Genomic DNA, 21,956 nt, shown 5'->3' on the forward strand with positions numbered 1-21,956 from the left:
GCAGCTCTCCTTACCTTTTGGAACAATATTGCAAAGTGGTTCTTTTGCTGTCGAACATAGCCCAGTCTCGGGAATCATGTCATTGGCTAAGAAACTCGGTGTGAGTGTGGCTTTATATGTTAATTAGCCTCACAGTTAGGCAGAAGGCCTCAGACATTTTTTAGAAAAAAAAGCAGATAACTAATGCAATGCTAGTAGTAAAAATGCAGTTTTACGTCAATCTGATTTGTTTTTCTGGCTAAGACGAAACATCAAGTTTGACTTTTTTGTTTCTACCGTGCAAATCTTGCACCACTAGTGAACTTTTACCTCTCTAAGCTCCATTTATAGCAGGCTGCAACCTTGGACGATGGTCCAAAGGCGAGCGGTAAGAACAAGAGTTTAAACATACTAAATCACGATGAAGGCTAAAGGCTTGACTCGGGTCTTCTCGATTTGTCCTGACATTGGGGCATAAAATTATTTTTAGAAAAATTCAGACCAGTTAAAAACACCTTATTGTATAACCTTTAAAAATACGTTTTTTAAACAAACATTCAGTATTTATAGGTCTCTACACACCAAACCGACTTTTAGAGCTTGTTGTGCACAAACTAAAAAGGAACGGAATAGCTACATCTATATGTATCACTTCAAGTTTAAAAAAAATCCATACTATTATTAAAATATGGAAGAAACTACACATATTTGTTTTTGAAATGCACGTTAGATATCTGCAATTTATTTTTGGATAACTCTCACCACCAGGATTCAACCTTTGACTTGTTTTGACACATTGCAGTATTTTTAGACACTGTCCATACCGGGGGTGTAAAAATAAATTGCACACATTCCACAAGTAGAAGTGTACATGCACTAACGACACGAACACACACACACATCTGACAAACTTTTTATTTGTTATCCTACCAGTCCAGTGCCACCCTGCCCAGCCTGGTTCCGCGTTCACTTGTAGCCGTAATAATATTAAGCGAAACACAAGCGAGTGACACCCTAGTGAGGATCAAGCGGTTCGGAAGATGAAGGAATGAATGAATGAACAAGCGAGTGAAAACGAGCATCATTTTATAATGACGTCATTAATGTTTCCACCTTCCCCAAAATGTACTTCACGTGTTAGTTTGGTTCTTTTTGGGTAATCTTGCGCAAACACGTTGCTCAAGTAACCTAGGACAGTCAAGCACGGACTGTCCTAGGTTACTTAAATGCAGCACGGTCGAGTCGTACTGGTAGGCTGCTGCTATACTTCAACTCTTCGTCGTCCTCTTCATCACGCTCAACCGGACCGCACGGCACCATGTCAGACAGCCGCTCTGGTCTCGTGTACCTTATCACCGGGGGCTGCGGCTTCCTGGGCCGCCACCTCCTACGTGTTCTGCTGGACCAGGAGGAAGACCCCTTGGCGGAGGTTCGAATTTTCGACAAGTATACCGAACTTGGACTCAGCGAGCTCGGAACCGGTAAGTGTGACGGAAAATGGATCGAAACACCACGCTTCAATTAAGACTCCTGTGGAATGCACTTTTAACTGAGGACTCGCAGTAATTCACGTTGTTTAAATACGATTATATATTTCTAATAATGCGACTTCGCAGCAATCCTAGAAATTAAACAAATCAATCAAATTAAAGCAAATCACAATAAAAAATTGGTTTGATTGGAGCGCCTCCCTTAATATGTTCCAACTGATGTTTTTTTTCATATATATTTTTTTCTAGATGCAAGTACCACACGATGTCACTGAACTCAAGCACAACAAGCAGCAGTTTGACAGATTGTAAACAACTCGTTGAAAAAGCTATATAAAGCGTACTTCAAATCACTTTCACTTAGTGATCATTTGAAAAAGCGCGTTCGTTTTGAAGTGTTGCACTTTGCACACACTCCCAGTGAGCTGCTCCTGCTCACCTTTGAACTTTTGGCAAACAACTAATCAAAACGGCAACTGAAAGTTCATATTATTCATACTTTTCATTTCCATGCTATTAACTTTGACACACTTCTTCTAATTATGCGAAGCCTGTTATATTTGTTTGAAATATAAGCAAAACGCTGCCTATGTTGCATGGTCAGTGCGCACAGATCCTCTCCAGGATGTCCCACTTTCATGCGTTTCCTGTGAGCCTGTCACCACCTGCCATCTGTGTCAGCGGGATACTGCATGTGTGTGTTATGTTGCCCGGTGACTGCACCATGTTTAACCGTCGGTTCCGCGCACAGAGAGAATGAATCCATCAAGAAGTGCCGTTCCCCTGTCAGGGTGGTGTGAATGATATCGGGAATGAGTGACATGTGCGTGATGCCTTTGTGGCGAAAAAAAAAACAACGCTTTGTTTGGGTGTGCATTCCGTGTCACCAAACACGCTTGAGGCCCCTGGGGCCCCTGAGGCCCTATGTAACCAGAGAACTCAACCCACACATAATGAGCCCATCCTGGGCCTCACTGACTGTCAACTATAACGCATCACCTTCATCTTTCAGGATTTTTTTTCCCCCAAGTTATATACCATCACATCATGATTCTTTTACCTTTTCTGATCTTAAGCTTTTCGGCCAATTCTGTTTCCTGATTGGTCCCTCAGGGCGTACCAAGGTGACAGTCATCCAGGGAGACATCACGGATTACGACAGCGTGCTGGCGGCGTCCCAGGGCGCCCACGTCGTCATCCACACCGCTAGCCTGGTGGACGTCTGGCACAAGGTCCCAGAAGCTCTCATCTACGCTGTCAATGTCACAGGTGAGCCTCCAGTCACTCCAGACTAGAGCTACGACTCCACAAAAAAAAAGAGAGGGTTATGAAAACTCAAATTCAATTTGCTGGAGGTAAATCAATGTTTGCTGAAAGAAAAGGACATTACACTGCTGTCATTTTGTTCATGATCTAAAAAGAGGATTTTCTTTTTTGTGGGAATTGGAGGGGTTCTTGGATCTTTAGTAACGATTTTTTAATGGTGAAATATGCAGCGGACAACATTGAACATCTTAATGTCAATTTTTAACAGGTTTACACAGATACTGACATCAAATGTAACGGAGAAGAACAGAAGCAATCATTTTCCGTTAAACACTGACAATTACGAGCCCATCGGGAACACTTGAACGCAACACGTTTCACCGCACCAGTCATTTTTTGTGCCATCTTGAGTTGTTTTTGTTTTTCTTCAGGGTTTTTTGTTCTGGCCAGACTACATACCAGAGTTTTTAACACAGTGCAGATCCGGATGTAGCACTAGAAAAACCGTTACTGGTTTTATAAATCTCCTTTTAGAAAGTTTTAAATAATAGTTATATTATATAACTATTGTTATTTGGCCGGCGTACAACACTTTGAGAAAAGTTGAGTTTCGAGAAAATAGATTCCTATTTCATTTTATTTCATTTCTGTCCGCTCTTGCAGAACAAAAACAAAAGAACTCACTTATCCAGCTGTCATCTGATGCTTTCTTCCTTCTAACAATCAGAATGTAGTTAGCGTTGATGATGATCATTCCTTCATTATGTTTTTTTTTTTTTTTGCCAGGGACCGAGAATGTGATTAAAGCGTGTGTGAACAACAACGTCTGCTGTCTGCTGTACACCAGCAGCATGGAGGTGATCGGGCCCAACATGAACAGGCAGCCCTTTGTCAGGTACAATCTTTCAGCCTATCATTTGGTATATTTCTGTTTCGGGACCCTTTGCAAGATTTGACAACATAAGTGCTCCATACCCATTTTCGGGACTCTTTACAAAATGTGTAAAACTAGCACAGCCCTTAAGTTACCACCCAAAAGGGTAGTGCCAAAAAGTGGCATGGATCCTTTTTTTCCCTGTACCTTCCCCTCTTGTTGGTTCGTCAACAGAGCAGTTACCTTGTTTATTATCACACAAGTCAGCTATTTGGCTGACTGCTTTTTTCCACTGTAATGTTTCTTTCCAGTGTGTCTGACATGTCGGTTGTTATGCAACGCGTCTACAAGCACACATGGTATCCTGAATACCTTTAAACACTCGACCCGGATTTACTCACTAAAATGCCAGAAATAAAAGAAAACAAGGCTGAGTAATGCATTGACAATTTCTTTTCTACCTGGGGAGATCTCTGTGACATTCCCTGCATCCTCCTCTCCTGCGACATCTTCTAAGGAATGATTGAATCACATTTTCATGGTATCGTCTGGGACTGACTTACTCCCAGATAAGTCTGGCCGAAAATTAACGGCAGGCGGGACATATTCCTAAAATTTGATCCAACTATTTGCTAGGCTGTGTTCATGGTTCAAGAATGTTTGGCTGCGCTGAGCAACGCTTCCTGAATAAATATAAATATTGACATGAATAAATACATGACTTGTCCTGTGACTGTGTCTATGTAGGGGTAATGAAGACACACCCTACGAAGTGAAGCACACCATGGCCTACCCCAAGAGCAAGGCCAAGGCCGAAAAGATTGTCCTGGAAGCCAATGGAACAAAGGTAGCACCTGACAGATCATTCGGTGTTGTGTTTTCTGGTTGAGTCATAATCTTCTTGAGACCTTTTTGTGAGTCTACTTGTGTTCAAAATGCTTCCCAAACTTTATGTTGCTGACTCAAACTCTCTTTGAGCGCAGAATTTGACCCCAAATATTTTTCTCCTCTTCTTGCCGCCAAGGTGCGGAATGGCGAGCGTTTGCGCACGTGCTCTTTGAGGCCGACCGGCATTTACGGCGAGGGACACGAGCTCATCAAAGACTTCTACAAGTTGGCGGTCAAAAGGGGAGGCCTGATCATTGGCGGCGTCCCCGACACCACTGAACACGGGCGAGTCTACGTCGGTGAGTCCCAGAATAGACTCTCAAAGAATAGACAGTGCGGTGACAGCAAAGCGGAAGTCATGCAACTTCTTTCTTCCTCTTTTGTTTCCTAGCAATGTAAAGCATAACAAACTATAGTCACGGTATCAGAGAAGTGACTCAAATCACTAGGCTTGATAACTCTAAAAAAGTCGTTTGGTTCTTCCAGCTAACGTTCTCCCCCGCCTTTGTGCAGGCAATGTGGCGTGGATGCACGTGTTGGCCGCCCGGGCCCTCCGCGAGTGTCCGGAAGCTGTGGGTGGCGAGGCCTTCTTCTGCTACGACGACTCGCCCTACAAGAGCTACGAGGACTTCAACATGCTCTTCCTGTCTACCTTCAAGTTCCGGCGCGTGCGCATGCCGATGCAGTTGCTGTGGTTCCTGGCCATGCTCAACGACATGCTACGCTGGATCTTGACACCCTTCTGCAACTTTGCACCCCTCTTGAACAGCTACACCCTGGCCGTGGCCATCACGTCCTTCACCGTGAGCACGGACAAAGCGCTGCGCCACTTCCAGTACCGCCCTCTGTATAATTGGGACCAATGTCGGGAGCGCACCCAGAGATGGGTGGACACCTTCCCTCTGGAGAACCCGAAAAATACCTGATGGGGCTTTTGTATCCTCACTCGCGTACTGCGACATACATGCACGTTCTTTTGTTATTGTTATGTCACAAAATATATTTTGAAATAATTCTAGCTTTAATTCCGTTATTATTGAAAACGGGGGTGGGGACCCTGCAGTATTCCCCGCCAGAGTTATCTGAAAAACAAATAAAACCTCAGATTAACTGTAAAGAAAAAAAAAAAGGAGCGGCACTCCTGATTTCTAGCACATTTCCACCACTGAACTTTAGTATTATTATTTCGGTAGTATTATGGCCAGGCGGCCCGGTAGTCCAGTGGTTAGCACGTCGGCTTCACAGTGCAGAGGTACCGGGTTCGATTCCAGCTCCGGCCTCCCTGTGTGGAGTTTGCATGTTCTCCCCGGGCCTGCGTGGGTTTTCTCCGGGTGCTCCGGTTTCCTCCCACATTCCAAAAACATGCGTGGCAGGCTGATTGAACACTCTAAATTGTCCCTAGGTGTGAGTGTGAGTGCGAATGGTTGTTCGTTTCCATGTGCCCTGCGATTGGCTGGCAACCGATTCAGGGTGTCCCCCGCCTACTGCCCGGAGACAGCTGGGATAGGCTCCAGCACCCCCCGCGACCCTAGTGAGGATCAAGCGGCTCGGAAGATGAATGAATGAATGAGTATTATGGCCATGTGACGGAGTAGCTGCCCATCCACAAGGCGGTGATGATGGTACAACGCCACTATATGAAAATAGTCACCTTTAAAGAGTCAACACTAAATGCCTGGAGAGTATTCCAATAAAGTTGGATGACAGTTACACGTCAGCTGGTTTTCCACGTCAGTGATCAGACGATTGTTGTATTTTGAAGATCAATGATTTTATTGTATTGTTAGAATCCAGTATGGCAAATGTAAATGCCATGTACAAGCATGAGCCACATGCGTTCGTGTGAGATTAATGTACTGTTTGCACTGTATAATTTAAGTAATTATATTTTTCTCTAATAACAGTATGAATTTTTAAATATATCAAATAAAGATCATTTTTATATATTTTAACTACCGGTAGTTGTGTTTCATGTGTCCGTTTCTTTTGGGATTCCTCGATCTTGGATTTTTGACTTTGGGAGTTCCCTCTTGGTGTTGGACAGTGCGCCGCTTTTGGTGTCATTCTGTGGTTTTTTTCCATGGAGACTGTCACAACATTTAAGTGCTTCTCAGTGATGTGCGGAAAGAATGGCTACATGATGTCGAAAATGGAAATCACGCCCTTATTCCTCCTACTTTGTTCAGAAATAACAAGTGAGCCAATATTTCTCCAGAGAGGCAGTTCTCGGGAACTTTAGATCCTCCCTTTGGACAGAACTGCTTCTCAGTTAAGGGTGGAAGGATGTAGAATGCTTGGCCATTAACTGACCTAAGAACCAGGCATGTGAAGGCTGCTTTGAATAGTTTTTGGGGTCCACAACAAGCCTGAAAAGTCACAAGTGTATATTTGGTACGCAGTCCCCAAAATGTCCCTTCAAAAAAGAAATAAAAATCACCAGTTGTACCAATCAGCACCATATCATAGCAAGGCAAAAAAAGGTATCAAGGACCCAGACCTGAAATGAAACGGGAAGAAAGCAATTTCAGTTTGAAACAACATGTTGAAGATTACTAATATGAACTCTGACTCTGTAATTCGCCCAAATAAACCCAAATTGGAAGCACATTTTCTCGTTTGATGAGCGACACCTAATTAGCAAGACTTTTTGCCAGGATCTTTAATAATGGCGAACATTTAATATTTTGAGTATTCTGGGTTGTTCATTACTGCTTGTAATTTTCATGTCCATCCATTCTCTATAAAGTACTGTTTGGTTATCTTACAGTGACGTTAACAAGTCGGCCCACTGTCTGAAATAAGTAGGATCTGGCGCCATCTTTCGATGAGATCAATGAAGGATACCAACGTGACGTAAATACGTCACCAGTTCGCTCGCTCTCCTGGAGTTTGTGAGCGAATTAAAATATTGATTCGACAAATATTTGTTATAGCTTCCCATAGTTTGTCGTGGTGAACAAAAAGTGAATTTATAAACCATTTCATGGGGGTGCTACGGTGCCGCAGCGTGCGCGTCCCCGCCTCCGCGGACGCGAGCGCGTACGGAGCTGTCAGTCGGATATGCGGGCGGCTGGCCGAGGATGTCTCTGCTCCGCTCAACTCATTTGAATTAAACAAAGTTGTTTGTTTCTCTTTTTGAGGCTGCGGGAATAAAATCGACCGGTGAGCACGTTGCTCCAGTGAAATGGTCAACGAGGTAACGCGCGCGAGCAAGCAATGCCAACACAGACTGCTGCTGCTGCTAGGAGAAGCTAATAACTAGCTGCTAGGCTAGCTGGCTAACATCAACCACTACTACAAACCATCACCGCCATCCGCAGCAGCCGCCGAGCGTTTTCATCCTCGTCGCCGCTCCGCTGTGTCGCCTCCTCTGTCGTTTTCCTTCCTCTCCACCGAGGAGCTTGGCTGTGGATCCGTCGCTGTGGCGGGCCAACGCACGCCCAGGCATCCCCTGGACACCCGGGCGGACGCGTCGCAGTGACAACGCCGGGCGTGGGTGAGTGGAGATTTTCATGAGGTTTGGGGGGGCGACCGATCGGGGCCAGCCGAGTGACCCAGGCCGCGGACCCTACCCAGCCTGGGCCTCTTGGGACATCGGTGCACGTTAGCTAATTAGCCGCGCGTAAATCGTCCTAGCTGCGCGGCCAGACCTCCAACTGGGGCGGCCCTATGCAAAGTGTCGTTAGCTTAGCATGTAGGTTTCACACTGCTCGATCAGCAGAATAGCGGATCAGCGCTGTGTTGATAAGAGTGTTGTTATTTTGAAATGCTGGACACGCATGATTTAATTAAAGAGCCACTCGTGCAAAAGATGTTACTCTGGTCATGCGACCCGCGCAGTGCACTGGCAGTCTGCTAAAAAGTGGAATTAGTCATCACATCCTTTCTATTTATAAGGTCTTGGCTTGCATAAGAGGAAATGCAGCCTGGCATGTACTGTTGCATTGTTATCATCGATGTAGTGCAATTTGCTATCTGATTGAAATGAAATGCTATAGTCCCCTTTGCCAGTTATTTATGATGACCAACATTTTTCAAAAATTGAAATAAAAGAACTACTGGAAATCATTCTGGGTATTAAAAATAAATATCTTTGGAGCACGTGGTCACACTTTACGTGTCTTGATTAATGTGCTTGCTCTTGAAGCTCTGAGTGGGGACACACACACACACACGTGAACTGAATGTGTCTTGACTAATTAGAGCCCTTCTCTTGCTCGCTACTGTATAAATGTAACGACCGCTCATTGAAAAAAAAAAAGAAACAAGCCTGTGCTGTTACTTGTTGACAATGTAACAAAACAACACGAATGACCACACGTTAATGTTGCCACTTTGTAATCATCCTATCACCGAGCCGTGTTTGCGGACGTGACGATTGGTATGAGCTGTTGATGTTTATTCATCGATTCATTGTTGCAAAATGTCCATCCGTGTTACAGGTAAGCTCTCGTCACAACATGGCGGAACTTTCAGCCTTATCCGCGTCGCCGCCGCCTGGCTTGGTCGACGCCCATGCATCTCCCTCTGCCTCGTCCGGGGCGCCCAAATCTTCCCTCTGCAATGACGTGAATGTGATCAAAAACGCTCCCACTGTGCCAGTGACGCTGCCACCGCCAAGTCAGTCAACTGCCGAGACCCCCGTGGGTGATGACCGGGTAACGGTGCCCCAAAAAGAGGAAATACCGGGGCCTGATGCTCCAGTTGAAGCCGACGTGATGCCACAACAGGCGTCCCCCTCCCCTGACCTCACCGCCGGTCCTAATCTGTACCCCAACGTGCACGTCACCCACAACCCTCCCCCCACCTCGGCTGAAGTTCCTGTGGCGCCCCCGGTAGCAGCACCCCCAGTAGCAACACCTCCAGGAGCGGCACCCCTGGAGGAGAAACCCCAGCAAGCCCCCACGAGTCCTCCCCCAAAGAGTCCTCCCCCACCTGTGTCCCCCAAGCCTCAAAGTCCCATCAAAGCACAGTCACCCTTCACCCCGCCTCCACGGGCGGGGCACCCCAGTCCCACGGTGCCGCAGCCCAGCCCCAGTCCTACGGTGCCGCTGATCCAAGAACCTGGCCCTAGCCCCCCCGCACCCTGCAGCCCGCCACCAGGGGCGGGGCACTCCAGCCCCACATTGCCGCTCATCCAAGAGCCTTGTGTCCCCGCGCCGGGCTCTCAACGTCCAGCCCCAGACACCCTCAGCTACCTGGAGTCTGCCAGCCTGATGTCGGGGACGCTGGAGTCGCTGTCGGGCCTCGGGGACGACTGCAGTTCACTGGGCTCCGACTCTGAGATCAACGGCATGGCGGTGAGGCGCACTGACAAGTACGGCTTCCTGGTTGGGAACCAGTTCAGCGAGGGGAGGTCAGTTTTGCTTGCATCACAGTACAATATTGCGCGACTGCATGTGTGTCACCCTGTGCGTTGTCAACCTTGAGCTCGGCTGTTTTGTTGCGTTTGTCTATTACTATTAATGGTGGTTATCTTCTTTTTACACTTGTATGACGGTTAACATTGTTCGAAATTGAGTCCATTGCATCGATTTCATTCAGTTAAAATTGAGCATTTTTGGGGTTTGACCTTTTTTTTACTGTTGGCGTTAAAAATGTGATGATTTAATCAAAGTTTTTTTTTTCATTACATTTTTTTTGGTTAGCTTTTTTTAGATTGACTATCATTTTTAAGTTAATCTAAAAGCCTGTCAACTTTACGTGTACTGAAAATGACCAATAGAAATGTTAAAATGTGACTCAAAAGTTGAATGCATTGCCTTTAACACTTTTTGGGTGTAGATGGGGGTTAATTGATGTTTGAAAAAGAATCTAACATGATAGATGTTAAAGTATCTGACACATGAAAACATCAAGAATGAATTAGCAAAAGAAAAAGGAAGTGCCAGGAGGCCATTGCATTACAATTGGCCCCGAGTCATGACTGAATGTTCCTGAAAGTGCTCATACATGATGAGACACAAGCGCCTTTAGCGCCGTTCATCGCCCGTCCACTTGATCAGACGGTGACAGTTGGACCCAGGAAGAGATTTGTTCTCTCCATTGTTTTCTAGCGCCTGCGCTGTGCCACTGACCCTTTTGACTGTTATCAGTAATGACACCCTTCATGCAAATGGCTGCATTTCTTCGTGCCATCGCTTTGCCTCCCCATCTCTTTCCTTCTGCTCTAAACGTCCGTACTCATCTGCCTATGCTGTGACTCGCATGCTGCTGAGCGTTTGTGAGTCATTCACATGTACTGACCTTCTATCTTAGAGACTCTCAGCGCGTGCCCCCCTTGATAAGCAGATTGCTCCTCCACTTTACTGCCTTGTGTGAATGCACTTGTATGTGCTATTATGTCATTGTGATGTTGTTCTATTGTTCTTCGTGGCAGTGACAAGGAAGTACGAGTGGAGGTAGCCCGACAGAGGGAGATGAAATGGCTGGACATGTTCAACCATTGGGACAAATGGGTCAAAAATCGCTTCCAGAAGGTACGAAAGTTTGTGGTTATCATGGAAGCCATCTGAAACCCTCGAAAGCCAACAGAATGATCATCATTTTAATCAAGTAAAAAATAACCGTGATCATTTGTATTTGTCATTCCGCAGGTGAAAATGCGCTGCCGGAAAGGGATTCCGTCGTCGCTGCGCTGCAAAGCCTGGCAGCTGCTGTCTAACAGCCAAGAGCTGCTGGATGCCAACCCCGGCAAGTTTGAGGTACAATGCCGTGGATAAAAAAAAAAAAAATGTCAGGCACAGAACGACTGCAATCTGAGAAACCGACTCGATAGATGCTTTGCAGTGTCATGAATAATAAAAAGCACACTCATCATGTGTTATTCAACACGCCCCAAATGACTACGAAACCACCACTTGTAAGCATTACGTGGCGACAACATTTTGCAATTGAGTCACCGCATAAAAAACTGTGTTAGAAGGGGGGGGGCACGCCACCAAGTTGGACCGCTTTATTCAAATGGTGTCGAAGTGACTGGCAAATGGAAGTTGTGGCCTCTGTGTCTGCGGGGCGCAGGAAGCTGTAAGCCTCTTATCACGCCGCCTAATCCCGCCCGTCAGACCTCAGAGTCATCTCGTTAACCGGAGGGAGGAGGCCGTCCTTCGTGTTCTGTATTGACTTCCTGTGGTCTCGTGTTTGTGTCATCGTAAGCACTTATGAACCCTTGGAAATGACTGACGGGCTTTTGTCTTGTCCGCAGGAGCTGGAGAGAGAGCCCGGAGAGGCCAAGTGGTTGGACATCATCGAAAAAGATCTTCACAGGCAGTTTCCCTTCCACGAGATGTTTGCTGCACGTGGAGGCCACGGGTCAGGATCAAACCCAACTTCGCTTAGACTCATCCACAAACACTTTCTAATACAGAGTAGAGCTTTTCAAGCTACTACATATCAGATTCAACATATCGCATGTTTTTCCCAATATTACACAACCCTATTAAATATTTGAATACAAGACACGCTTCATTTTGGAAACATCGCCAGTGCTAATGCTAGCGCTCAACCTAAATAAAACCGTATTGGCAGGCAAGTAGACAATTCGCATCCTACTACTAATATTGCACCCAAAAATGGATTTGTTGCGGTGTTATGTGTCGGCAGGCAACAAGATCTCTACCGCATCTTGAAGGCCTACACCATATACCGGCCTGACGAGGGATACTGCCAGGCGCAGGCTCCCGTGGCTGCCGTACTCCTCATGCACATGCCCGCCGAGGTGAGCGAGCCACACTCGCACCGGATTTGAATACGATCAAGTGCGTAGTCACAAGATGGCCGTCGACAGTAATGCACGTGTGCACTTGTGATCCACAGCAAGCATTCTGGTGCCTGGTGCAGATCTGCGAGAAGTATCTCCCGGGCTACTACAGTGCCGGGCTGGTGAGTCGTCTTCTGTCCTTTTTTTTTTTTTTAATTTATTTTTTGCTGACGTTACCCCCCCCCCCCCCCCGCCCCCGCTTCAGGAAGCCATCCAGCTGGACGGCGAGATCTTTTTCTCGCTGTTGCGCCGTACGTGTCCCATGGCTTACAGACACCTGAAGAAGTTCAAGATCGACCCCATCCTCTATATGACCGAGTGGTTCATGTGCATCTTCTCACGCACGCTGCCTTGGGCCTGCGTGCTGCGTGTATGGGACATGTTCTTCTGCGAAGGTACCAAATAAGAGTCAACTTTACACATTTGACTTTGCATTTCTATTGCGCAAGTTAGCAGGTGTCATGAAGGACCGGCAAGAGACACAATTGCATTATGACATGTACCCATGGACTTTTTTTTTTTCCAACTTTGTGGGTTGTTATGGTTTTGTCCAGGGGTGAAAATTGTGTTCCGCGTGGGCCTAGTGCTGCTCAAGCAGATGTTGGGCTCAGTGGACAAACTGCGCCAGGTGCAGGGCATGTACGAGACGATGGAGCGGCTCCGGGGCATCTCACCCGACACCATTAGAGAGGACAGCCTGGTGCAGGAGGTGCGTTATTCCTCTTCTCGGGGGTTTTTTCTTGGCTCAAATTGACTTTAAACATAACTTTGCCGAGTGAAAGTCTGCTAGCGTAATGCTAACACATAATGGGAAACAAATTTAGCATTGATATCATAAACCTTGAAACAACTTTGAAAATAAATAATCGCAAAAAAATGCAGACAGACAAGCTTACACTACTTCCAGGCATTATCTTTCTGTTCTGCAAAAATGAATCCTAATCTTGCCGCCTGCGATGGGCTCTTCTCTAGTCTGTTTTCGTATTTCAGTTTGAACTATACTGCTCCCTGGTGGCCAAGGCACGCACATCAGGCACCCACTGTTTTTGTCCACTTCTCTTTCTCTCGACTCCTGCATGACTCCTGCTTTGCGCTTGTATCCCTCTCTCGTCATCCAGGTGATCCTTCTCCAGGTGACGGAGGCGCTGATCGAGCGTGAATGCACGGTCCAGGTGAGGAAATGGCGCGAGTCCCGAGGGGACCTGACTCACCAGCCTGGCCGCCGCCTACACGGCACCCGAGCCATTTTCGAGCAGAAGCGTCGCGCCGCTGCCATCAGCTCGGGCGGCAGCTTCTCATTTCTGGCCAGCTCCATCCCGCCGCCGGGACCCCTGCGGGCATCGTCGTCCTTGCTCTCGCTGCCGGGCTTCCGAAGGTCTAGGACACCGTTCCACTCACACAGCAAGAAGAGCTCCTTCTCGGGGCCTTCATTTTATGACGGCGCTCGGCCACAGTCACCCCCAGCCGCCGGCAGCCAGAAGCCGCCCATTCCTCCTGGGGCGGCGCAGAGGGCGCCACAGGTCCAGAGTCCCCTCGTGGGGAATGGTCCACGAGGCGCTCAAAGTGCACCGATGCCCAACACTATGTCTCCCTCCCCGAGGGTCGTCTCGGAGCAAATCACGCCCACCATCCCCTCGCCCACCGCCAACAACACCCCTCTGATGCCAGATGCCGACACCAACAAAGAGGGGATGGCCGAGTCCCCGCCAGCCACGCCACCGCCTCCCGTGGAGGAGGATGGCCGCAAAAAGAAGAAGAGCAAGGAGGACAAGAGGAAGGACCGCGAGGATGAGAAGAAGAGGCTGAAGGAGAAGAAGGAGAAGGACAAAGCGGAGAGGGAGAGACTCAAGAAGGAGAAAGAGCGTCTGGAGAAGGAGAAGAAGAAAACGGGAAAGAAGAAGGACAAAGGGTTGGCGGGTCCGGGACCGGACCATGACAAAAACGGGGCGGCCGCAGCGGCAAGGGATTCCACCTCATTGGCGCATGAAAAGAAAAAGGAGGAGGCTGAGTAAGAAAAAAAAAGCAGTTGGGTTTCCTTTGAAGACACAATGACAGATTAAAAAAATGTGAGCTTAGTAGCACAATTGCCTAAGTCATTTTTGAACCTTTTAAGACTCAAGTTGCCTCGACTCAAACTTTGACCTGGATGACTGCGAATCTACACAGACAAAAGACCAAACACACATTTTAGCAAGCACGTGAATATTTTGGTTTCTATTTTGGTTTTTGCGAGAGTAAGTTATGATTTAGGCAATTATGCTATTAAGCCAAATAAATGGGACTTCATGGAAGGGGTGGTGTCCATCTTTTAAACAAGGAGGATGTGATCAGACGTGGCACCGCTGTTTTGTTTTTTGTTTTGAAATAACTATTTTAACCATGACAAACCACAGAAGATGTACATAGTAATAATAGTTAAGCACCGCCTCCAAGGACGTTTAATTGGATTGTGAATATCACATCGAGTCGCCTCCAGAAAAACGTCTGTGACGTGCCGGGAGCTATTTATTGGATATTGTGGTGCGTGCCTTTAGTAGCGTAGCGTTACTGCGGTGTGCGCGTCTCCCCCTGCTGGCGACGGAGAGTATTCCAACTAAGTGGTGGTGCTTTTTGTGTTGTTACAAACGAGTGGGACTTTTTAAAATTGCACTTCTTGATCTGGTTTGTAGTTTAGCCCTCAGTACCTCCACCTAAAGGAGATCTTTATTCAGTAAATTCGTCATTGAACTGCAATGTTGGACGTGCACCGAAGAGGATTAGGGGACACACGGCATACAAAAATAATTTACACTGAGAATAAAGTCATATTTTTTTTCTGGAGAAAGTCAGAATACAGTGAGTGCAGTTTTTCAAGATTAGCCATGATTTCACAAACGAATGGCAAACTTTTTGTTGCCATTACCGGCTTATTCCATCATCAAAGCAAGTCACTCAGACGATTAGCTAGTTTTCGTACAGATGCTTTTAATGACCCACCACATCTATTTACTATCCAAACTTGCGAAAGTTGGTGGCTGGGAATTGAAGCCGTGCCGTTTTCATGAAAGGAAGCCAATGCCCATTGATAAATGACACACAAAAAAAGTAAGACTTTGATCTTTCAAAAAAAAATTGTTTTTTCCCCAAATATATGGATCATTCTTGAAAAAATATTTTGCTCACAAAAAAAGACTTTTTTCTCATAGTGTAATTATCATTTTCGTGTGTGCCTGGTCCTCCTGCTTAGTCATTAGACCAATGAGTATTACGTAAAAACTAATCTGCATTTTTATTTGTAATCCAAATATCAGAATGTGATCGGAAGACGATGAAGGATGATCCTTGCACTTCCCTCAGTTACAAAAAAAAAAAACATTTCCTGTCAGGCTTGTTACCAGGCAGGTTTCCCCCTTTTTTTATATTTTGGACCGTGAGGTGCCCGGTGTGCCCATGTAGCATTAACCTCTCACCTTTTGATGTATCTAATGTATAAAGTGGTTAATTTAATCAAATATAGGATATAATGATCTTTTTTTTTTAATAATGAGAGTTATTGGATGCCTGGTTGACTGGAAGATTGTTCCACGTCGTCGTCATTTATCCGCGTCGAGTTCTGGAACATTTTGGGAGTCGAAGCTCTTAACTTCCTACTTCGTGTAATGTAACTATGGACTTTAACTCGTTGCCATGACAACGGCTCATCAGTGCAGCACGAGCAACACTGACTCCTTTAGCATTGTCCTCCTCTTGTTGTTATTGTTGTCGTGAAGGATTTTTGTGTATCCAACATGTCCCCCCCCCCCCTCCTCCCCAACCCATGCTAACACACTCCCAATGGCGCACGCACAAGCACTCGCACACACACGTAGGGTTAACCTGAACATTTCTATGCAAACTATAACTAGACGCCAATGTCGCAATATGTCACCATGGTTATCGGGTGTGAACTCTAAAAGAAGTACATTTCTGTTGGGTCCTTTGTGCATTTCTGATCTGGAAAACGTGTTAAACCGCTGCAAAATTTACAGGCTGTTTTTTTTAAGTGTGTTTTTGTGTTTACAAGTCACTTTCACACTCTCTTGTGAAAGTGAATTAATCGATGATGTTCTAGCTAATTGAATTCATTCCCTCACATCGACGTGATGTATTTAATTGATGATAATGATGACATTTGTGATGAGTAATAAACCATAATATATTAAATTAGCATTGCGTTGGCGGTTGTTGTTCTAGTTGTTCCTCTTATTTTCCTCGTGCGCATTTTCTTGACAAGTTAATTTTCTATTACCGTAATGTATCCAAAATGGTTGCAATAACTGGGTTTTATGACGTCCATTCAGACCACCAGGGGTGGTGCTGAAATAAGCTGTCGTTTATGTGATTTCACAAACTGTCGTTTGTCGAAATAGCCTGTCATGCAGTTACACGCTGCTCATAGATGTCGCCAAACTTGCATTGTGTCAGGGATTTTCAGATCGTCCTATCAGTTACGACTAACTCGGTGAAAACTATTTATAGTGCAACTTTGTTTTGCGGGGGGGGGGGGGGTTATTGGCTGTGTTTTTATTGATGCTATTTGTCTTTCAGTTTCAAGTTAAGCTTATCCTTCAATTCTCAATCTTTGAATTGGCGAAGACGTAAATACTAATCACAAGATTGAAGAGTATCCTCCTACAATTCCCCCCCCCCCCCCCCCGCCTCACAGAGAGCCACTGAGCACAGACAGACTTGTACAAAAGGAAAGAGGTTTTATTCACAGTTTGTCCCTTTTTTTATTCAGTACAGAGGATAGGCAAGGATGAGGCGGGACGTTGTGGACCAGCTTACGGAGGAAGAAGTCGACCACGCCGATGTCAAGGCAGAGGAGGAAACGTCGCCGAAGACATTAATGTTTTCTTTCGGGGACGTCCCTCATCCCCCTTCTGTGTTTCATCCCTTCCAGCCCCAGAGGACCTCTTCGGAATGGGAATGAGGACCCCCCTCCCCCGGGTGGTCTCGAGAGGACGCGTGGAAAGAAGATGGCTGGCGTATGCAAAAGATGATGTCATGTTTTATTGAAAATCATCTCCTCTACCCCCATAAGCCGACACAGACATCCCGTGAGCCCCCACAAGTCTCTGCTTTGGATGAGAGAAAGGGGGATAGGGCAGGGGCGTGACCCCACGGGTACACACGGAGGGTAGGATGGATGGAGGGAGGGAGGCAGGGAAGGAGAGAAGGGAAAGGCAGGATCAAGCGAAGGGATTTGTCGTCTTTCTTCCTGTCTTCTTACTCCTCCTTCTCCTCTCCGTGTGTGATGACGTAGCAGATGTTCTTGTAATCCACGTTGCCCGCGACGTCAGGGGGGAAGGCGGCCCACATGTTCTTGATCTGAGGGGAGCAAAACAAGAAGTCAGGGGATGCTAGTGGAATAGTTGGATGTAAAATAAATCAGCGAGCTAAATTAAATTGATTTCTTCATCCCTCGGAGCTTGTGTTTCAACAATATGCCATGACGAGGTATAAACAAACAAAATGATTTTCTCTTATGTCTAGGGATTGTTTTTACCGATTTAGACTTCTGCAACTTTAGGTTTTTAACATCCACCAGATGTTTGTTTTGTTATCGATCTTATTGATATATGTGATAGTATAATTACTAATAACATCATCAGGACGATTTAAACAGTAATTTTCCTGGACCAAGTACAAGGAACTTTATTTTAACGGAATGCGAAATGTGTGAGATTAGCGCCACCCTCACACCCGCAGGCTGGTGTGTGTACTACAACCTCTACTCGAAAGGAAAGCCTCATTTCTGACACAGGCCTGGACTGGTAATTTTTTGAATCAAATCAAATCAAAACCTGGTGAAATATGTGTTTTGAACACACAGCAATTGCTAAGACCTCACCAATTACTGCAAATAAAAAGCTGAGTCAGCTGGTTTTACCTCCTCCTTGGAGAACCTGTCGCACTGAGTGGTCAGGAGCTCCTCGAGGCTAAGGGCAGAAAATGAGTCAATCAATCACAACATAAATATTCTCAATTACAGTCACTGCAATATAGACGAGCAACAGCAGCACAATCTACAGAAAAAAGTTGCTAATTGAGCCTGAATGTGTTTTGCTTTTTTTTTTTTTGCGACTCAGAAGCAACCTCAAAAGTAGATATTGAGAAAATAGACAAATAATCACAAGGTGTCTTATCAAGTGGTTTGTTGTTTTTGATAGAGTGAAAGGATGAACGGTGAAAGTTGGAACTTACAACTGCTTTTTGATGGATCCTTTACCCTCGGGGTCCAGGACCTTGAAGGCGCTAAGAATGACGTCCTCGGGGTCAGCGCCTTTGAGGGAAATTAGGTCATTACATTTTTTTTTCTTGGGGGTGGTGAGGGGGTGGGGGGAGTATAAAATTTCATAAAAACCTACCCTTCAGCTTCTCGCCGAACATGGTGAGGAAGACGGTGAAGTTGATGGGGCCGCTGGCCTCCTTGATCATGGCCTCCAGCTCCTCGTTCTTGGTGTTCAGCTGGCCTGCATCCAGGAAGGAAAGAGATCAGGAGTGAGTACTCGAAACCCGCGAAACATATGTTCCTTCTCGGGAATGAGAGCCGGTTCTAGAACATATTTTCTATTCGGGCTCCCTATCCATGTGATGAATGTTGACCGCTTGGCATGTATTGCAGCCTGGTGATCCTGTAAGGAGAAACCCTCCATTTGTTATCCTTTTAAGGTTTTCCTTCCTGGATGGAAGTCTAGACCAGGGTCTTGATTTGATTTTTGTGAACTGTGGCCCTGTGAAACACTTTTATGATGAACTGCCATTTAAATTAACAGGTAAAAAACAAAAGCACCCAAAACTCACCTAGAGAGGCCAGAACGTCCCTCAAATCATCTTTGCTAATGATGCCGTCTCTGTTCTGATCGATGATTGTGAAGGCCTGCGAGGAGACAAATTGACAGAAACATGAAGGACACGGAAAATATCTTTGGTGCTATCTTGCGTTCAAAGATACCCCCCCCCCCCAACTGGATGATTGTCAATAAGAGTGTCCGCTTACTGGAGTGAGGTCCTTAAAGTACAGTAGTCGCATTCCTAAAGGCGCCTGTTGCGACTTTCCTTACAGCTTAATTTGGATGGGAGCAGCTGCGCTATCCATCGTCTCAGCTGAAACTCAAGATCTTTGATTCGGATCTCAGCCCCCCCCCCCCCCCCCCTGTTAATCGTTCCCGGAAGATGCCGTCATGATCGAAGATAGTCCGACACGTGATCGTCACTGTCCTTATCTGAAGAGGATTTATGGCGGGTGTGGAGGTGCAATTATGGCTTGTGTGGGGGCTGAGTGACAGCCGGACAGTGGAGGTCATAGGTCACCAAAACAGGAACTAGGTGCGAAACATTTCATCTCAGCGCAAATGACATGCTTGTTTAAGTGTCGGGAGGGGGGGGGGGGGGTCAAATGGCAACTGCAGTGGATCCGGGTTTAAGTCAACTCCAAATCAGCTTTACGGACCAAATGGAAGCGTGAGCAGGCGGGTGGAGTGAACGGCGAAATCTCACCTCCTTGTACTCCTGAATCTGACTCTGCTCAAACATGGAGAAGACGTTGGAGGAGCCGCTGTCTCCGGCTGCCTGCCTCCTCTTGGGTTTCTTGGGTGGCTGCAGGGCAAATTCGGGATAGGAAGGGAAGTTAACTTATACTTATTCATATTTGCTGACTCACGTAACGTATTTTTTTTCCCTGATGCACTTGCATCCACTTTTACTGCGCTTGACCAATTTGTTCCTTACTTTTGCTGACTTTGACATAGAGTATATATATATTTTTTACGTTCTCCTGTCTTTACTTATATACATGCTTACAATCTGACTTTTACTTAACCACTTTTTTTAATCTTCCTTACTTAATGTATTTTTTTTGGTTTCAGGATTTTTACTGACACACTTTCATATTTGCTTTGAGTCATGGTTTCATACTTTACCGACTTGTCTTCTTACTTTTGCTTGGCAGCTGACTTGCTTGCTTACTTCTCATTATTTTTCCTTATCGACACTCTTTATTTAATTCAATTAAACTCTTCCTTTCTTCCCAACTAATTTAGCCTCAATTAGGCTTCCTTAGAATGTGAATTTTAAAGCTACGATCCTGCATGGTTGCTTTGGTCCAACACGCTTCTGTCTCATTACTCTTCCATTTCGCATTCTCAAAGCGATGCGCTTCTTGTTCCAAAGTTTACAATGACCACAGAGAGGGAAAAAAAAGAAGAAGCAAGAATTCCATCATGCAGGCTGAAAAGGGAGAGTGAATCCATATCGGCCGAGCAGCTACTCACCATCTCGAGACGCTGAGAGCGGAGGTTCGGAACAATGAAGAAAGTGAGGAGAGGGTGAAGCCGCGTTGGTCCCCCGCCTCCGGGGGGCTTATATAGCCCCGGGTCTCCTCGTCTAACTTTAGCCACAGCCTCAAGTTTGGATGGGGGATAAAAAAGAGAGCGAGAGGGGAGGATGCTTAGGGGACGAGCGGATGGTAAAAACCAAGGAGACAGAATGGCGGCGGCGGCGTATCCGCTTACAGGAGAGCCGAAATAGACGCGCAGAGTCTTGGAATTAAGTCAACCTGATAGCCGAGGGAGCTTGCGGCAGGTCCTCCGTCCCACGTGGACTTATTAGGACATTGAGGATACGGATGCTCGGAGGATCGGAGGACAGAGCACCCCCGCCCCTGCGCCCCCCGACCCCCCACCCCCTCTGCCCTCCTCCCTGCTCCCTCCTTGTATTCCACGCCGACACTCGCCGCCTTTATTTTTGGGTCCTCGGTGGGATATCGGGGAGTGGGACGCGAGCATGCAACCCACGCCGCCTTGACCGTGTATGTGCACGGCTCCCGTGTCTATTGATGGAATCATGTCACACTCAATGATGTCACATAGATTTAAATGGTAATTAAAATAATTTATGAAACTACAGAATTAAAAAATAACATATTCCGTATATCTTATGTACAGGCGGCATTGCAAAAAAAACACGACAACATCACCAAACGGGCTCAGGAACACTTCCGAAAACCAATGTCAGTAAATACAGTTCGGCGCTATATCCATAAGTGCAACTTAAAACTCGACTATGCACAGCAAAATTAATTTATCAATTACACCGAGAAACACCCCACGAGCTTCTCTGGCCACGAGATCATTTAACATGAGGGGTAAAGTGTTCTGTGGTCCACATTTCAAATTGTTTTTATAATAGAAATCGTGTTTTCCGGGCCAAATAGGAAAAGAACAACCCAGATTGAAAATGGACGCAAATTTCAAAAGTCAGCATCTGTGATGGGATAGGGGCTGTGTTAGTGGCCGTGGTTTGAGTAACTTACACATCTGTAAAGACACATATGCTGCCATCTCAGCAAGATCTTTTTCCATGGATGCCCCTATTTATTTCAGCAATGCCAAAGCACATTCTGCAGGTGTGAGGCAGCGCGGCTTCGTTAGTCAAAGAGCGCAGGGACTTGATTGCCCTGCCTGCAGTCCAGTCCTGTCTGCCGCACTATGAAACGTAAAATAGGACAACGGAGTCCCCAGACCGTTGAACAGCCAAAGCAGTACACCGCAAGTAAGAATGGAAACAAAATCCACTTTTAACAGTTAACATCCATCCATTATCGGAGCCGCTTATCATCGCGCTTGGCTAGGTCGCTATTTCCCCAGTCAAAATAGAAATTCATGAGATTCGATTGTAG

General features: G+C 46.1%; 3 protein-coding genes across 3 annotated transcripts; 2 read left to right on the forward strand and 1 right to left on the reverse strand.

Annotated features, from left to right (window-relative positions):
* Positions 1–1,190: 1,190 nt before the first annotated feature.
* hsd3b7 (hydroxy-delta-5-steroid dehydrogenase, 3 beta- and steroid delta-isomerase) lies at positions 1,191–6,449 on the forward strand. Its single transcript, XM_052048150.1, has 6 exons — positions 1,191–1,460; positions 2,583–2,738; positions 3,522–3,630; positions 4,357–4,456; positions 4,634–4,796; positions 5,011–6,449. The coding sequence occupies exons 1-6, from the start codon at positions 1,298–1,300 to the stop codon at positions 5,421–5,423; spliced, it is 1,104 nt and encodes a 367-aa protein (XP_051904110.1). The 5' UTR covers positions 1,191–1,297; the 3' UTR covers positions 5,424–6,449.
* Positions 6,450–7,521: 1,072 nt separating this feature from the next.
* LOC127589123 (TBC1 domain family member 10A-like) lies at positions 7,522–16,441 on the forward strand. The gene is made up of 10 exons (XM_052048149.1): positions 7,522–7,993; positions 8,940–9,853; positions 10,877–10,976; positions 11,094–11,201; positions 11,702–11,808; positions 12,100–12,214; positions 12,313–12,378; positions 12,462–12,651; positions 12,811–12,965; positions 13,375–16,441. Exons 2-10 carry the CDS (start codon positions 8,958–8,960, stop codon positions 14,266–14,268), a joined length of 2,631 nt encoding a protein of 876 aa, XP_051904109.1. The 5' UTR covers positions 7,522–7,993; positions 8,940–8,957; the 3' UTR covers positions 14,269–16,441.
* Positions 16,442–16,963: 522 nt separating this feature from the next.
* Positions 16,964–20,695, reverse strand: mylpfa (myosin light chain, phosphorylatable, fast skeletal muscle a). Its single transcript, XM_052049308.1, has 7 exons — positions 20,551–20,695; positions 19,778–19,876; positions 19,082–19,157; positions 18,646–18,750; positions 18,482–18,560; positions 18,168–18,216; positions 16,964–17,605 (listed from the first exon to the last, which is right to left on the reverse strand). Exons 1-7 carry the CDS (start codon positions 20,551–20,553, stop codon positions 17,504–17,506), a joined length of 513 nt encoding a protein of 170 aa, XP_051905268.1. The 5' UTR covers positions 20,554–20,695; the 3' UTR covers positions 16,964–17,503.
* Between the last annotated feature and the right edge of the window lie 1,261 nt (positions 20,696–21,956).

The sequence above is a fragment of the Hippocampus zosterae genome, chromosome 17, assembly GCF_025434085.1.
Source record: "Hippocampus zosterae strain Florida chromosome 17, ASM2543408v3, whole genome shotgun sequence".
Classification (NCBI taxonomy): Eukaryota; Metazoa; Chordata; class Actinopteri; order Syngnathiformes; family Syngnathidae; genus Hippocampus; species Hippocampus zosterae.

Bases quoted from the DNA above. Each gene is read 5' to 3' on its own strand.
- hsd3b7 (XM_052048150.1), top strand. From the start codon at position 1,298: ATGTCAGACAGCCGCTCTGGTCTCGTGTACCTTATCACCGGGGGCTGC. The intron at 1,461-2,582 runs GTAAGTGTGACG...TTGGTCCCTCAG, and splicing joins ACTCAGCGAGCTCGGAACCG to GGCGTACCAAGGTGACAGTC. The intron at 4,457-4,633 runs GTAGCACCTGAC...CTTGCCGCCAAG, and splicing joins TGGAAGCCAATGGAACAAAG to GTGCGGAATGGCGAGCGTTT.
- LOC127589123 (XM_052048149.1), top strand. From the start codon at position 8,958: ATGGCGGAACTTTCAGCCTTATCCGCGTCGCCGCCGCCTGGCTTGGTC. The intron at 10,977-11,093 runs GTACGAAAGTTT...GTCATTCCGCAG, and splicing joins TCAAAAATCGCTTCCAGAAG to GTGAAAATGCGCTGCCGGAA. The intron at 12,215-12,312 runs GTGAGCGAGCCA...TGTGATCCACAG, and splicing joins TCATGCACATGCCCGCCGAG to CAAGCATTCTGGTGCCTGGT.
- mylpfa (XM_052049308.1), bottom strand. The intron at 19,158-19,777 runs GTGAGATTTCGC...GTCTCCTCGCAG, and splicing joins AGATTCAGGAGTACAAGGAG to GCCTTCACAATCATCGATCA. The intron at 18,217-18,481 runs GTAAGTTCCAAC...TTCTGCCCTTAG, and splicing joins GGATCCATCAAAAAGCAGTT to CCTCGAGGAGCTCCTGACCA.